Source organism: Drosophila guanche, unplaced genomic scaffold (assembly GCF_900245975.1).
Source record: "Drosophila guanche unplaced genomic scaffold, DGUA_6, whole genome shotgun sequence".
In the NCBI taxonomy this organism is placed as follows: Eukaryota; Metazoa; Arthropoda; class Insecta; order Diptera; family Drosophilidae; genus Drosophila; species Drosophila guanche.
The window spans coordinates 6,090,830-6,108,998 of NW_022995746.1; the positions used below are offsets into that span (position 1 = coordinate 6,090,830).

Here is an 18,169-nt window from a genome sequence, read left to right on the forward strand (position 1 = left end):
TCTTCTTGATAGCTCCAATAAAACTCTCCCATAGACATGTAAATATTATCCTAGAATTCTGCATGCATTCTACACTTTTCCTTACACATTTACTGAATGTATCTTCCTGGAAACAAAATCTCTAGTCCATAAATCTGCACCCCATAAATGAAAAGATTGTAAAATGTTAATTCGTGCAGCAATCAAAACCCATTAGTGGTAATCATTCCATTTATGGATGGGTATTGTAACATTTAACAAATTTAAATCATTAGCAAAATGAAAACAATCAAAAAAAACTATAACAAACTTTGTTTTCATGCAATTTTTAATTTGTTGTATAATTATGTAAACAAAAAATCAGAAAACCCCCAGCCAAATGAAGATTATAAAATCATATAAATAATAATAAAACATGTAATTGTAATTTGGGATAATTTCGGCTAATATCTAAAAACTAAACACACAGCAAATGAAATGCACAGCCAACCACAGCCGCAAAAGGGAAACATACCGACGGGCCGTACCTTTAAAAGCGTGTAATTTAATTTAATGCAGTGGCAGTCGTCGAAGCTCAACCAAAAACAACAAAAACTAAAACTAAAACTAAAACTAAATGTGGCGCGTGAATAAATGTGGAAAATGTTGCAACATCGACCATTTTGGCTTATATGCGATGCGATGTGCGATGTGCGATGCAATCGCCAGCCAAATCGCTCAACCATTCAACAGTTGTGGGGGCACCTAAGTGTGGAGAAGGGGGTCTGCTGTTGGGGGGATACATTTAATCACTTATATCACCGACCGAAAAACAAAACAAAAATTTGTTGCTGGTGGCTAATAAAGTTGTTGGTAACAGCCACCAACAAAGTAGCAGCGCAAAATTGTTGCCAAAAATCAACTAAAAAACACACATAGAGATAGCAAAAGATATATAGATACTGTTACAACAATAAAATATTGCTTAACTTGGAAAAAGATACAAACATGTGTGGAAATGGAAAGCAGAACGACCAGTTTGATGCACTTAAATATTTCGTGTAGCTTCGAACGGGGTAAAACCCTTTCTGTCTATGTAAAATTCAGCTTTTATTGATGAAATTAAATTTTGTACATTTTCTTGTCATATTTTTTAAGGCATTTTATATTAAAAAATTACTCGTTCAGGCAACATTTAAGCAAAGAGACACATCAATGTCAGTTTTAAAGGAATTATGAGCTGGCGATTTGGAGCTTCATTTTTAAATTCTTAATTGAAGAAAAAGTCCGAAAGTCACACCCAAAATTTACTCTGGATCCTCTACAATTACTATTTGATTTTTCTCTCCTTTCCAAAGCACTCCACAAATGCCCAATACCCTTCCGCTTTAGTGTATGCCCAAGCAACAAAAGAAAAGAAAATTAATAGGCGTCTTTTTTATTTGGTTGTTGTTTACTTTTGTCTTGTGTTTGCTCTGTTGCTCTCTTGGCCAACAATCGGAAGTGCCAAATTAAAGCGCAGACGGAAAGAAGCCAAGAAGTGGCCAAAAGGCAGACACAAACAGACAACAAGCGGAAGTCGTAGCTGGAGCTGGGGAGTGTTCAAGGGGTACCATTGGAGCTGCAAGTAGGCGGGCAATAGGACAGGAAGCGGAGTCAGTTTTTGGGAGTGGGGGTAGGGAAAAGACCAAGAGGTTGGACCTCCATTTTCGAACCCTTAGAAGTTCATTTGGCAAGTGTGTTGGCAGTTCGTGGAAATGCTACGCTAATTGCAGGCATTTCAAATGTCAACTATTTTAGTTGTAAATTCAACAGTCCACCGTGAAATGCACTCACAATTGCCTTATTTTTATTCACTTTCCTGCAATATTAACTTGTTTTTTTCTTCTATTTTTCCTCTCTTTACAGGTAAGCACAACTTCCATGGTCTTCTTCATGTCTCAGAACTCAGAAATCAGCACTCAAACGTCATCCTTTCTATCGGTTCTTGGTGGCGACTTCTGTAAGTAGAGCGAATGCAATGCATTTCCTTGGAAAATCTTGAAAACGCAACCCACAATGAGCGTTCTTCCCTCTGGCAAAACGCTCTCAAATCATGGCATTGGCCTCGCTTCCGTAATTCAATAAATATTTTATTGTGTTCAACATTTTGTCGCCGATATGCAATGTCTCGAGCTTAGTGGGGATATTTGCAAGGGGGAGAGGAAGGAATTGAATGGAAATTATTAAAAAAAGATATAAGGTTTGAGAATACAGCAAAGGTCTCCTCTGCAAAGAACTGACTTTAGGATAATGAATGATTTATTTCTATATTCTTAGATAATATTCCGAGCATTTATAAGAAATCTCTTTCATATTCCTTCTTTTCCAGCAACAATTCAGGCAATTTTATTCATTATTGAAAGGTGAGAAGAGGAGAGTTTTGTTTTCTATATTTTGGTTTTATTTTAATAAAATTCTCCATAGAGTATCCACTCTTCTCCATGGATCTATCCCAATTCTCACTACAAACCTCTCTTTTCCTTCTCTCTCTCTCTCTCTACTGTGGCACATTCCTTCACACTTCTTCGAATATTATTTATGTTGTTGACAGGCGAAAAAACCAAAAACCGAAACATAAAACCGCCCACTGTCACAGCCATCAGCGACAGCAGCGACAGCAGCGACACTGGCAGCGGCAGGCAGTCAGTCAGATAACGGGACATTGTGCGAATTGCAAACTGCAGAACGTCGGCTGCGGCTGGGCACACTGCCAGCCGGCAGAAAGAGACGGCAGATGCGCGCAGGCTGCTGCTTCTTCGATTCGAAGTCGGTTGGAATATTGTGAGCACTTTATTGATAAATGCGATAATGTCTGGCAATATGTGTGCTGCAGGAAGATACAAAGAGATGGCAGGAGAGCGAGCGGGAGGGAGAGGGGGAAGGAGGCATAGAGAAAGAGGTACAAAGTAGGATCCATCGAAGTGGCAATATCAAGTTGTTCGCACAAGTGTTGGCGTCATTTTGTGGGTTTCGCCTGTCATGAATGGTACAACAACAAAAAACAAATATTGCGACTAGGGGATACCCTAGGGATAGAAGATAAAACACCAATTTATACGAAGATCGTTGGCCTACGATTCCTCAATGTTTTTTTTATTTATTTATGGAAAATTTAATAACGTTCAAAAATATTTTACACGCTCTAATATCTTGCCACATCGAGGCTCTATGCATCTAAAGGCAACCCAAAGACCTTCCAGCAGCACTCGAGGGTATCAGAAAATAATAATAAAACGATGAAGAACTTTTGTTGCCAGTCCCAGTGTTTGCCGCTTGCCTTTGGCCCCTCCTTGGACCCGGCCCCACGAATCTCGATAAAACGTGAGAAACTTGTCGCCAGCCAGGCATTTATTTTTCTTTTCTTTTCTTTTCTTTTTTTTTTTTTGATAAGGAGCCGAAGTTCTGCCGAAGTTCTGGGAAACTGGAATTGCAATATGCGTACATATCGTACATATATTTTATCGCTTCCAATGAACCTTTGCAACAGGGTCGTCCTCGTCAGAGTCAGAGCTCTCTGTGCCTTGACAAAGGGCGATGCTTCATGGGGATGCCATTAACATGTGGGTTGTGGTGTCACGAGACACGAGACTGGCGGCTGCATAGATTGTATGGGAAAAATCAGAAATGAATCAGGCGAACACTTTTGCGTTTTGAGTTTTCTCTTTTTCTAATTACAATTTTTGTTCCACTGAAGTTGCATACAAATGTTGGCCCCTGAAGGCCATAAATATTGCAATCAAATAAATTGAAGTTTAATTAAAATGGGGAGCAGCTTCTAACAGGGGATGTCTGCCTATTACGGTGCTCTCTCTCTGTGGCCCGAATTCGGGGAATGCGTAATGGCCAAAATGAGAAATGACCAGCAAAAGTGAAATGACAGGAAGGAAAGTAGTAGGAGCAGGTAGGGGGAGTGGAGCACACCAGAGGATGTCAGAAGGCAGCCAAGTGGGCGCCCCAGAGGCCAACAAATAAAAGCAGAGCTGGCCCGGGGCCCAGAAAATTGTCTTATTTTAGCCACAGGTGGGGCAGGACACGAAGAAAAAAGGAAACAGGACGCAAAAACAGAAACAAAAGCTACAGCAAAAACATTTCCATAAATTTGGCCCGCAAATTGAAGTCTATTTTTAGGCGCACTCTCAGAAGCAAAAGAAATGAAAGAAAAAATAAGAAAAGACGGCGCAAAAATTCAAGGAAAAATCAAATCTGTCATTGCAATCAAATTAAAGCCATTAATAATCCCAAGAATAATTCAATGAAAGTGCAGCTGTGGAGTGGGATTGGGCATTGGCATGCAAAGCGAAAGATATTTAATTAGGCATTGACCGAAGTGCCACTCAAGAGGCAAAAACCAGACGCTCTCGAGCTCTTACAGCCCACCCAGAAGTAGCCATAAAAATCAGCCACAAAAGGTGTCCATAATAATGGGCAGCAGCTGCCATAAAAACAGAGTCTCAATGAGGGGCAGGTTTTTGTGTTGCACAGAGCCGTGCGCTGGCAGGGGGAGTTGTCCATTGATGGGGAAATTAATGAAAATATATTTTTATTTGGTTTTTTGGCCATCAATTATTGCAATATTTCTGCTCTGCTAACGAGCCAAAATGTCAGGCAATTAAAATTCATCCACAAAACGCAGGGCGCGGTGTGGGCGTGGCAGTGTCTCGAGTGTCGCGTGTCGCGTTTGTGTGTGTGTGGTCGAGAGAGTGAGTGCATTTTTGTTAACACCTGAGCCTGTAGTTTTTTGGGACGAATTAAAAACATATTTGTGACACACGTTGCCAATGTTTGGGTTTTCCATTTTCCACATGTCCTTTTTTTAACAAGAGACAGGCAGGACGTTCGTTGGTGTCAAGGATAACACTTGCATGGTCATGGCTCATTAGATAAAAGAGGAACATGCACAGGAGATGGAAGTGCAGGGTAGAACAAGAGTGGAATAAATAGTTACAGGAATTTCCAGGAGTCTTTGAAGAAGAAAATGGAGCTTTAGTGTTTACATTTGCTTGAACAAATGTGAAGAATAAATGAAATGCTGGCCATGAAGCCACGAAAAATAACTACGAATGCTGCTAAGCCACACTGGGAGAGACAGAGCAACTCTGAGAAATTTGGTACGTACACAAACCCCCAAATAAATGAAACTAAATTAAAGTGCGGTTAGAAATGCATTAAAAAACACCCCAACTTTTGTGGCAAAATTTGTATTCCTGAATATATTTCAACCGTTTGCCAACTGCCATAAAACTTTACGAATTTTTGCTGGAATTGGACTCGCTTCCATATGGCACTCGTTGATGTCCTCGAGGATATTGCTAATATAATTATTAGCTCTTCTTTTAAGAGTTTTCGTCTACATTTGCTATGCACCGCAATACATTTTGAAGTAGCGTTTTCCTTTGGCATTTTTCCTCTCTTGCCGCTTGCCGCTTGCCGCTTTCCACTCTTGACTTTTGGCAGCTGCTGCTGAATGGATGGCTGGCTGAGTGGAGTCTCTCCTCATTGAGAGAGTCCTATAAATAGCTTGAGCCTCGAATGAAACTTTTGGCTGAAGGAACTTTTTTTTCCTGTTGCTATTTTGCATAGAGAGCACAGCAGGAGGCAACTGTGGCAGCAATTAAATGCTGCAATGCCAAGAGAGTGAGTTATAGAGAAGTGGAAAAAGCCAAGCACGGCGCAGGAGTTCCACTCAATTGAAAAAATTAACTCTGGACAACATGAAAATACAAATGGCAAAAGGCAAAAGGAGACACAGAAACCGGGAAAGAGAAGAGCTTGAAATTGGCTTTAAAGGCGTGTTTGGCAGCAAATTTGCATGGCACACACACAGAGAGTACAGGACAGGGACTCATGCAGAATAGACACAGAGGACACATGGCACTCATGAGGAGTGTTTGGTTAAGGTCTAAGGAACGTTCGTTCAACGTCCAACTGCATTTCACGATGAGTTTGTCAACGTTGATGAAATGATGTTCTCGTCTGTACACTGCTCTGAGAGAGGAGTAGTTTGGCTGTGATTTTGTTGAGCTGACATCCGATGGAAATAAGTTCCGCAGGAAGTTCTTTGTGTGGCAAAGGAGGAACATTTCTTCAAGAGTTCTTCCATGCAGCATTGTTTCTTGTTAAATTCCAATTTAAGCTATCAACTAAAGAGCTTTTACTGGCTTTTAAATCCACAAAGAAAAATTCTTTCTTAATCTTACAAATATTTAGAAGATTCCCTCTTTGATCCTTGCGTGTCCCTCAGTTGTTATCCTCATTCTTCATAACTTTCACTATTTTAAGTAACATTTGACCTGATGCTTGTCTTTCCTCTGATGCCTTTAAAAATTTTCTCTCCCAAAGTGCATTAAAACTTCGTTAGAGCCTTCGAAAACTTCGCTGACTCTTTAGCCTTTGTCCCGTGTCTCTCTGCTGTCTGTGTGTACTTGTAAGGACTCTCTCTGTTCCCCGACACTCTTTCCCCCTTCTGTTTGCACAATACACAGACGTTGGGACATTGCACTGCCTTTATGTGTGTGTGTGTGTGTGTCCCTTCGTCTGGTATTTGCTTGGGGGCCCGCATCCACAATCAACTCCTCCTCCGTAGGCTCGTGCTCGGATTTCCCCCTTTAACCCCGCAGCTCAGCCCGTTCTCTCTCTTTCTTTCCCCCTCCCTCTCGGCAACCTCTCGATTAGATACTCACTTTTCAGTTGCTATCTGTGGGAAGCGATCGAGTGGGCCACCAAACTCGTTTAGCGCTGACATTCGATGCCATTCGATATGCAAATTTCAACAAGCAAATTAGTCCCGTCCGAAAATTAGGATAATTTCCCAGTCAGGATTTTTCGTGTGCCCTGAAGATTTCCGCCGGAACATAATGCGAATGCGAATGAGCGAGAATTCATTATGCGAGACGAAATCTTTTGTTGCGCCTTGCAGACGGGTGGAAACTTTCTCTCATGCTCCACAATAGCAAAAAGTTGCAGACTTTGCACTACACTTGCCAAACAAAAAAACATGTAAATGCGCTTAAAATCAGGAAAGAACTTGGACTTGTAGGCCTGCCTTAAATTTCATTAAATGTACAAATTCTAAAGGGGATCGGATGGGTTGGAGTCGAGTGGAGTGCCAGGGATTGGCTGATGGGAAAAGCCAACCCAAGTGCTTTGCTTACTGCAGGAAGTTTTTCAGTGAAACGAAGTGTAAATGCCCTGTAAATGCGGATATTTATAGGGCATTGAGTGGAGTAAATTTCGCAATTATTTTGGATATTTTTATTGGAGAAGAAAAAATTCAAAATTTTCAGCATAAAAATTCCATTTTTGTTTCTTTGACGTTTAATTCCAAAAAAATCAAAGAAGCTGCTGGAAAAATATCACTAAAAATTCAATAAATTTACAGTTCAAAATATTAAAAGGTTTTTGCAACTTTTTGGTGACATTTAAACACCTGGAAAAGTGCTCCTGAGAACTTCATTTAATAATGCCGTAATAATACCCAATTCCCATAATATGTTTCATCTTATTTTAAAGCAATAAAGAACCCACTTAAAAAACTGCTCCCTTCAGCTCACACCCCCTACCCCTGCGTCCCGCCTGCATTTTCCCTTGCCTTCAGCTGTATGGAAAAAGGAGACGCAGCTTCTGTCGCCTGGTTGGCATAAGATTTATAACCTGCTTGCTTCCATGCAAAAAGTTGATATAATATCCTTCATCTTCATCGCCATTGCCCTGCCGCCCCGCTTTACACACCTCCTAGGGGGCGGAGGGTGAGGAGGGGGAGGTGGAGGTGGAGGAGCGAACAAAAAGCGCTGACTATTCCACGAAGGCGACAGCAGCAGCAGCAGCGATGACGTTTTAATTATGTGTGTGCCTAGAAGGGGCTGCTGCAGGGGTGTAGGAGGGGGGCTGGGGTATGTAAGTAGGGGTGGTTTTGAGAGGGCGGGCGGGTTGGCTAGGGGCAGCAGCCGAGACACTCGCGAGACAGTTTCAGGAGCCTGCCGTGGTGCTCGGCTCAAATCGTTTTGTTAATTTGCAACGTTGTTGGAGCCATCGTGGATGTAGGGTAGGGGTAGGGGTGGGGGTAGGGGTGGCACATTGCAATAAAGCCTAAAGGGGGGTTGAGTGTAGAAGCCTAAGTAGTGGGTTGGGTTGGGGGCTCACTGGCGGAATGAAAAGTGAATTCACAAACGGAAACATTGCAAAAATGCGCCAATGCAGCAAATGCTTAGCGAGGAAATGCACGAATGAGTCGAGCTCTCAAGGGGGGGGGGGGGGGGGGGGGGGGGGGGGTGTGGGAGTGTGGGTTGGCGGGTCTGGCGCTGGTCTAGGAATTGCAGAAATTATGCAGCAATAAATGGATTGGTATAAGGAAATTATTAAATAAAGGGAGACTTCGTAGACTCTTTTGAAGGAATTTTCCGGCTACAGAAGATTCCAAAATTATATGTTTCTTGGTAAAAAAATAATTTTAAATGTTTTTTTGTGATATATTTATTTAGTTTCCACAAGATCTTTACAATTTTGACTTCTCTAAGGGTACGAATATTTATGGTCATATTTAGAAACATTATTAGCCTTCAAATTGACACATCACAGCCTCCAACTGCCTCGTCTTCCGGCTTCAATGTTTATAGTTAACAAACCTAAAATGTATTTAAATGTTGTTCCCTTTTAAAATGGAGCTGTGGTTCCTCCAGCCTCCCTTTACCCACTGATATGGATATGGCTATAGTCCACTGCACACCCTTTTTTACAGTCCTTTTTTGCCACCCCTCACTTCTCGCACATTTTCACCCTACCATAAATGTTTATTTTTCAAGCATTTGGAGCAAATTAACGAGCGTAACTAAAACATATACTTCGGTACATAACTATGCACATAAATGTATGTACGAATGTATTTACATACATCTCTACATGAATGCACACAACACACACACACAGTAGAACTGTTTCGAAAGGGTGTCGCTGTCGCTCTCATTTGCGGCTGTTTCCTACCTCAAACCCCACTCTCAGAGGCTGTGCTGTTGAGTGGCCTTTGGGGAAAAGAGAAAGAGAAAGAGAAAGAGAGAGAGGCAGCAGCTAGACGACAGCCTTCCCCAAGCAATGCTCGATAGGCCTAGGCCAACCACCCCCCGTGTGCCTTTGGGTCCTGGGTTAATGTACTTTTACTGCAGCAGACCCCATTCAACCCCAATCCACCCCCTCGAGCCGCACCTGTAACTGGCATTCACTCAACTTTTTCTAACATTTAATTTTGTTCTGTAATTGCGGAAATTTTCATTGAAATAAATTAGCTTTTGCCGCACGAAAATTGTTTGCTGCTGTGGGAACAAAAGTTTCGTATATTTTGTGGGCTTTGGATTCGTTTTTGTGCGGAGGGATGTCATGGGTTAATGTCTGCTATCAATGTCAGGGTCAAATGGGGTTGGGGCTGTGGTTTTATGCACACGTGGGGGGGGGGCAAACAGAACAATGAATATGAATTTGACTTAATGAGGAGAAATTGTGCAGCGCAGCTGGGGTGTATGCAGAGCTTAACAAACATAAATGAAATGAATGGAAGGTCGGCAGTGATTAACCAACGAAGGGATAATCATATTTGGGGTTTAATAAAGCCATTGATAGGGGTATGCGTTGGGCTAAAAGAAAGACTTTGTGTTAAAATATTCACCATTTATTCAAAGTTTTGTGCAATCTACACACATAAATCCCTGCCACAAGCCGCTGCACACCGCAGCATGAATAATAATATATATTAAAGAATTGTTCTCCAATCGCAGGGTAACCCCACCTTCAAAAAGGAGCACAGCCCCTGCTCTCGACAAATTTATAGTTTATTTAGCTGCATTTTCTATGGTTTGTTGCTGCCAATTGACGCACATTCAAATTCATAAAATTATGCTAATTCTTTGATTCGAATTTCAACCATAAAAACATGTACAAAAAATGGGAAATATTACAAATCAAACGTCTGGCAATTGAGCGAACAAATCAGAGTCCTAGTTAAATTATAAATTCAAACCGAAAATTTTGAATGAAAAAACAGGATTTTTTTTGTAGCCATGCTTACCCCTCAGTACCTAGGGTTTGAGGGGTGGATAAAGGTTAAAGGTAGATTTTGGGTCTGATGTGCCCTTCTCTTTATGTACCCTGGCTGTACCTTTTGGAGACCCTCTGGCTGAGGTCTCTGAGGGTGAGAAACGCGTGCGCTTGCGCCTTTGACACCTGAGATGACAATTGGAATGAGTGAATGCCAGAGAGAATTTGCATAGAAAAAAGAGAGAGCGAGAGGGGCACCTCCACTTGAAGCGAGCTGCAAATTAAAAAAACATAAAAAAACATAAGCTACGAAAAAAAAAGTCTCTCAAGAAAGACAAAAAATATAAATCTGGGTGGAGTGCGTCGTCAAGCTAGCGCCATGGCTGTTAATGATGTTTATAATGATGATGATGATGATGATGATGACGACGACACACATAAACAGAGCTGCGCACAACAAATTTGCATAATTTAAAACAACAACAAAAATATATAAAAGAAAAATACAAGAATAGAGAAGACAGAGAGAGAGAGAGACTTGCAGAAGAGTTAAAGAAGCGATAAAAAATAAGCCCAGACGAAAGTGAAGTTAAGGGGAGGAATGTGAAGATGATTCCAACTCATTGGATTGAAAGCCAGAAGCAGGCCCATAAGAAGGCAGCAGCCTGATTATCGTGATTATGTATGCATAATCACACACCCAAAAGGGGGAGACCAAGACCCCGAACAGAGGCTACGCCACGGTACGAGACGGGACAGGTCGAAAGACAATGGGAATTATGAGGTGCTGAGCGTTGAGTGACTAGCGGAACGGACCATTAAAACACAAGAAACCTCAGAAAAGCCAAAGAAACAAACATGAAGAGGGGGAGAAAGAGAACAAGAGAGAGAGAGAGAGAGAGATGTGGTAGGGAGATGGTTACAGAGAGAGGAAAATGTATGGCAGGGAGATGGCTACAGAGAGAAGGAAAAGTCTGGTAAATGGCAAGAGAAATAAACTCGCTGAGAGGCAGCTAGAAAAGTTCCAAGAAACATTAGACACCAACAAAACAATGCATAGAAAGTTATGGGCCTGCAAATGTCTAAGAAATTGAATAAGAAGTGGCCAAGAAGTGGAAATAAACATTGGAAAAACATTGGAAAAACATAATAAAAGTGCGATGGAAAAAGTAAACGAAAACACGGTTAATAAAGCGTTGCAAATGGGAGCACAAAATGTATTATCAGGTAGCAAAAAGAGTTGCAGCGGAGGCAAACAACAAGAGGAAGTGACCGTGGAAGTGGCAGTGGCTGGGGGAAGGGTTCTGTTCCCTTTTTTTCTCCTTTCTTTGAAGAAAACGAATTGAATTTTAATGATTAGGTTGAGGAGTTACTTATTAGATCATTAGATCCAGTGCAGGCATTATGTCAGCTGTTTGAGTCTGTGGAAGACGCTGATGGGTGTTGACTGTTGAGACAACAGATGAAGGGACAGGAGAGGGAACTCACTACCGAAGGGAGTGGGCTAATTAGGAAGGAAAATGAAGGAAAATGTCTAGAGTAAGATCTTAGGAACTGCTACTGTGGCTTTCGAGCAAGTTTTTTATGGGCAAGGAAAACGAAATCTAATTTTGGAACTACTTTTGCAGCACCCAAAGTTGGTTTCTAGTAGCCTTTCCCTCTTGTATAACTTTAATTTATTCTTTTCTCAGTCACATGCCATTTCTCCATCAAAATTAAAGCAGTCAAGTAAATGTAAAAATAAAATCCCAGCATGGATAAAGCAGTGGAAGAGTTCTTCGAGGAGATCGAACCGTGCCAGGAGGAGGTCACTAAAGCCACAGCCACGACCCCGACTGAGCCAGCCTCTGTGTTATGGCAGGGCCGGAACCTGCAAGACGCAAGTGCAACACCCTCACTGAATGACGACAGAGCTGACGGCGGTGGGAACGTTGAACGATCGTCCTCCTGTACGCTGCCAGAGCCTTCACAGCTAATGAGGGAGCACTTGCAACGCAGGGCGGAAGCGGAGGCGCACTTTCAGCGTGGGAAGAGCGTTGGCACAAGGTCAAAGGAGCAGGCGCAGGAGCAACCACATAGGCAGCAGTTGGATCAAACAAGTTTGGAGCAAGAGATCGATCGATTGATCGAGCGCACCCTGAACGAGCACAAGGTGGCCCCCAGCCACATGGAGGGGCTGAGAAATTATCTCCGGCGAGAGACCCAACGCGATCAGCGAGTCAGTCAGCTGGTGCGGTACCAGCAGGAGCAGCGTCAACGCATGCAGCAGGAGTTTGAGCGCCAGCAAAAGTATCTCATTCAAGAGATTTGCTCAGAAATGGATTTGTCTTTGTACGGAGACAGCAGCAGTGGAACTGAGGAGCAGCCAGCTGAGGGAAGTAACTCGCAGGAAGATGAGCCTAGGGAACATTTATAAAATCAGCCAGAAAAATTAATAAGCAAGAAATAAAATATGTAAATCTATAGATCGGTCCTGAAATGAAAACGAACCATCAGACCATCAGTTTCCAGCACTAAAATTGGATGTGGCATTCAGGCAACTAATTGTGATATCTTTTCGACAATGTCTCGCCTCTATTTTGATATCTGATCTGTCAGGTTCAATGAATTCTCTCAGTCCAGATTCGGCTTCAGCTTCAGGTTCCATGTTCCATGTTCAGTGTCAGTTTCATTTTTCAGGTGTTAATGACTTTATTTCCAAAGCCCCCCCCCGTACAGTACATGTCATTGTTTTGCATATGTCCAAGTCTGGTTGAAATTATAGAAGGGAACAGAAAGAACACTGTCCGCGCCCGAGACATGCCATACCCATAGGATAGCACAGCCAGCAGGCAGACAGGCCTATTGTTCGGACATGGGCTGGGTCCAACCCCAACATGAATACAAAGAACGTAGCAGGCCTTTTGTGACACGGCGCATATCCGGTGTGGTCTCTGTTCGGCGGTGCCCGGGTTTTATTTGCTCGATTGCTATAATTCCATATTATGGCTTGATAAAAACCGAATAACTCCACGAACAGGCAGACAAATGGACTTCCAGCTGATCGAACCACATCGAGGCTCAAGCGAACTTCAAACAAACCTCAAGCGAACAACAGACAAATAGAAGATTTGCCTCGAACCAGGAGCCGATCGAACCTTCAATCGAACTACAACGAACCGAACCCTTCAAGCAAGTGAGCCATCAGCGAACGAGCCTCCACCGCACGAAGCGAACCCAAGAACAAGCTGCGCCTCGCTACGAACCTCGCACCGATCGAACCTAGCAAGCGAACATGCTGCCACCAGCTAGCTGTTAGGGTGGAAACCGGTGTTACAACCAACTCCAACTCCACGCACAGAATTCCCGGTCTTATGTTTATAATTTATTCGCTTGGAAAACAATATTCGTTGAAACTTTGTGCCGTTCGGTTGTACATATCGCGGGGTTCCGTTCAGTGGGTCACAAAAACGGGGCAAAAATAAAGTGCGTAAAATACGAAACGAATGCGGAAGAGAACGAACTGCGAGACAAGCGCGTATGTTTGAACGCAACTCGAACTAAACGACTGTATTAACTACAAGATATGCCGAACCAAATAAAGTGATTTTTAGTATAAAAATTCAATAGTGCAATATTTGTGTATAAGTAGGGAACTCTACCTGCTCTCTTGAGTGAACAAAAAAAGGGAACAAAGGTTATTTCTTGACCTAAGCAAACGCTAAGTGAATTATACCTGAACTGTGAGACCCGAATCTCTATGAAAGAGGAGAGCATCAACCGTAGCCTACCTGTCGCATAGCCAAAAACTCGAATCTCAACTACAAAAAACTACTTTGGATCTCAAAAACAAAAACAAAATGAAATACTTAACGCATACACACAAAGAATCCTACACACTGGTGGCACGCAAACGTTACATGAAAAATCTGCTGTACGTATAAAATTGATTCCAAAATTCATTAGCAAAACGGAAGGGGGGAACGTCACGCAAATATTGACAGAACCCTGAAAACCCATCTCTCGTATCTCTTATTGGTGTGTGCAGAAATTATGGAAATTATTTGTGATTTGTGGCATTTGAATGTGAAATGTGGCATAATTAGGCAGGCTGCGCCACTCGTGTGGAGTGCGCCCCTAAATAATGTCGCGCATCAGTTGCATAAAATATGTAAATTTCCCATCCCTTTTGCTCACTTTTCATTTAGCATTTTTGCGCCAGTCGCCTGTCATTCTGTCATTTATTTGCTTGGCTTTTCCCTTTGTCAACCAAAAACAAACCGCAGAAAATGTTCGCAAAAAGAGGCTTATCAGGGGGATTATCACGGGGCTATGTATACGCTCCTTCAAGGAAGAACCCTTTTCCTTTGTGTTGCCTCCTTCGAGTTCCTTTTGAGGCTGTTTTGTTAATTAAATTTATGATTAATGAATGATGATGATGATGATGGTTTTTCGATGTAACAGCTGTGTGAGGAGAGTGCAGAGCGGAGGGTAGGGAAAACCCTGTGTAAGGTGATATGCCTTAACCCCTTCGGTGTCCTGCGGCTGTTATTTTTCGCACCCTTTCCTCCGTCCGGATGTCATTCGGTCTTGTGTTTTTTTTAGTGGAATTTGTTTTTTTGCAAAGTCAATGGGCAAACAGTGTTGCCCATAAGTTAATGCTCATTGCTTATCGATTTGTTAGCATCAGCAGAGGCAGCGGCTTTGAACGGTAAATCACTTGGCCAGAAACCCACACACAGCAAATGTGGCCAAAAAAAAAATGTATTCAATGTCTGCAGGAGAGTTCAAACAGAGATCGCAGACGTGCAATCATAAGCGACTCCAACGCGACTTTACCCGCACCTAAAACCAACTGTTTCCCTAAGGCATAGGTTGAGGGTGGTGCTGCAGCGGGGGTGGGGGAAAGTCAGAAAGTCAGTGGTAAATGACCAACAGACATGAAACAGCAGCAGCAACAACATAATTAGAAGCCTCGTCTCTGCATTCGTGGAGGAAGTTGCAGCATTAGCAGGCAATCAAAATAATTTGAGGCGTTTTTTATACATACAGCAGGAAGAAGCAGTGCGGGAAACGCGCGCGATTTGAGCAGCAGCAGAGGTTAATTGAAAGGCGCGGCTTTAAACGCGCCGCCAATGAGGAAAACTAAAAACTTTAAAACTAGATTTATTTATCCTAAAAGACTCGCTACTAGAATTAAATTTACAAAATATATAAACAATTTCCCATCAAAAGCTACTGAGATTCGCTTAGAGAACGCTTGAAAAGTCGCGCAGCAAGTTCGATGTTCGATGTTCTTGCTGCATGCGCAAAACACGCGCTTAAAACGCTGCCAACACGCCTCCTAGCGGTTTAAAACGCTCGCTTTACACTTCACACTACGAAGCGACTTTAATCGCTGACTCCCCAGCTGTTCGCTTCACACTCCACTCCCAGCCACGCTGTTTTAAACGCTCCTCCAAATGAGTGTCGTAATAATCGCCCCCCATTGACGTGTCGACGCTTAACGCTTAACCTACTAACACGCTGGACTTGCCACACATTCGCAACTGGCTACCAGTTAAGCATTTAAACAATCAACCCAGCCAGCGAGCAATCCATCAATCTCTCAATCGGATGGCGATACGGTCATCCCTCAATGTCGCTTCAATCAGCGTCCACAATTTTCGGGCTTAGCGGAAATGCATGGAAAATTTTCGCGCAGTTCCGTCGATCCATCTGACGGGTGGATCGGGTTTTTTTTGTTTATTAAGCAAGCAATACACAGCCCACAAGATAATTGCAAATTAACGAGAAGCCGCGGCGGTGCTAGACCCCGAGGCAAAGATTTGACACCAAAGATTGTAAGTCTCGACCTTCGGGGAGCTGCTGGGACGCCCACACAAAGAGTGGGGAATGGGCAGAGCTGGCTGAGGCAGTGGATTAGTCGCCACAAGATACAAGATATCGTTCGAAGCCATCGATGAGTAACGCAGAGCGAGGTGCCGGCTGATGTGTCAGAAAAACGCGCCAAATATTTTGGCAGTCGCCGGGGCGGAGGGATTGCGTTGTGGCACGTGCAAAATGAAGAAGCGCGTGCCTTGTCCACATTAATTCCAATACCAAAAAAGGAGCAGGAAAGAAAGGCAGAGAGGCAGCAACAGCAGGAGGAGACGGGCAGGGCAGTGCCTTATAAATAGCTTCGCTGACTAACTGACGAAGCGCTTCATTAATATGCAAAGTGACCCCTCGCTGCATGCCCCACCCCGCTACACCCCCCGCGCTGTGGTCATTAAAAATATCAACATTTAAACGGTTATTACCCACAGCATTTTCATGCTGCATTTTGCACTTGGGCAACAGGTTGTGCCTCTCCGCGAGGAGCTGCCTCCCTGCCACAGGGGGGGAATGGGAATAGCGTGTCAAATTGAACTTCAAGTGCTGCAGCAGGGGGGGGGAGGCACATTTGTGGGGCAAAAAGATGGCCAGAATTAATGGCTTGTTGACTTGTTGATGTCGCTTTGCGTTTTAGTATATTTAGACGCGACTTTTTGGTGCGGAAAGAGCGGCAGAGGCGCTGCAATTAGTAATTGTGTCCATGGGGAGTCTTTTTGTGGTGAAAATGGAAGCTGGAAGTGACAAAAAAAAGCAGATATTCCCGCCCTTTGACACTTTAAAAGTTAAGCTGTCCCAACTTCAGATCTGCTGCTGCTGCCTCATTGAACTCTCTGCTGAACTCTCATCTTAAATGGCACACAATCCCAATTGAAAATCATCCTCAAATGGGACCAAAAGGTTGCATGATCCTGCCATCCAAATGCTGTACAACAAGTCAACTTTGCTACCCTTTTTATAACTGAAAGATGGGAATCTGTAGCTAGAACTGGTCGCTACTTGGTGTCAATCCTTAATCTGAATCTCAAACAGCATCGCAATTTGTTAGAGAAATTTCCCAGAATCTTCTGCTGACCACAGCTGCCTTTCCTTTCCTGTTACTTTCACCTTTCACCTTTTCCTTTGCGACTTTCTTCGCTTTGATTGCGGCAATAAATTTTCCAAACTGGAAAATGTTCACCAAATTTGTGTAATTTTTAACCCAAAAAGCGGGCACCAAATGGAACGATTAAAAATATGTAAATTTCGTATAGGATGATGCAAGTTTTCCGGCAAATTTTGTGGCTAATTTATGAGCCAGAAGGATTGCCTGTACTTCCTTGAAGGATATCATCAGAGTCTCCGGTTTGTGTCCGTTCGAGTGCTTGGAACGTGTTGCATTTATGAGGGGGGAGAACGGGTTTGCAACCCCCTTGTGGCACTCCGGAAATGAGAAAAACTTTCAGCTCGCCAAGGAAACGGCGACTTTCTCTTGGAACTAATTTTAATGACAATTCACGAGGCAGCAGACCCCGCCGCGACACAGAGGATAATGTGAAAATGAACCAAAGTGATGTCCATACATTGGTGGAAGGATCAGCGGCAGAAGTAGAAGAAAAGAGAGTAGAAAAGGGGTTGAGCCCGGCAGCAACCCTAAGGAAATGCATTTCCTGGTCTCAGCATTTTTCTTTGCTTTTGAAATTCATTTTTCTCAGCCGCCACCTTGTCCAACATTTTCAACATTAATCATAAATGTGATGTCAAATTTTTTTGGCATTACTTTACACACATTTTCATGCGGTTTTTCCACGTACTTTTCGTATAAATTTCCCTTCGAAGGGCAAGCACTTGGAGTCCTCTTGCACTCGTATTAAAAACAGGACGTTAGGGATCTCTGTGTGTGTGCTGTCAACGACCCCTTTGCCGCCTGGTCAGAGTTGACTTTTTGGTGCCACACATGTCCGCTGTCCTGTGTCCTGTGTCCTGTGTCCTGTTTTGCCGCTTATCAGAGCGAGTGCATCGCACTCCAGCACCAGGCGCCCCAGCTCCTCCCTGCTTTCTGCCCTGTGCCTGTGCTGTGGCGATTGCTATCTGCATTTTCTGCTCTAGTTTTCAGCTGTGACTTGTGTGACCCATTATTAGCTGGAAAATGGGAAAAATGCATCAGTGTCTATGACTTTTACTCGCTCCATGCCGCCTTTGTGTGTGTGTGTCTCTCCTTTGGGACTTGATTTCCTTTTGCGCTTGGACATTTCCTGTCGCTTTTCAATGCAGCAGGGAAGAGAGTTGGGAAACGTTTTCGCGTTAGCGCCCAGGG

The 18,169-nt window shown here is 43.2% G+C and overlaps 1 protein-coding gene across 3 annotated transcripts in view; it reads left to right on the top strand.

Annotated features, from left to right (window-relative positions):
• Positions 1-18,169, top strand: part of LOC117582652 (rap1 GTPase-activating protein 1) — a 92,283-nt gene that overhangs the window by 25,200 nt on the left and 48,914 nt on the right. The window contains exon 1 of one of the 3 annotated variants that reach the window (XM_034270553.1): positions 13,845-13,933. The exons of the other annotated variants lie outside the window; for them this stretch is intronic. Within the exon in view, the coding sequence (XP_034126444.1) occupies positions 13,860-13,933 (74 nt within the window). The 5' untranslated portion in view covers positions 13,845-13,859. Of the gene's footprint in view, positions 1-13,844; positions 13,934-18,169 lie in introns of those variants that run through there. 3 annotated transcript variants of the gene reach the window in all.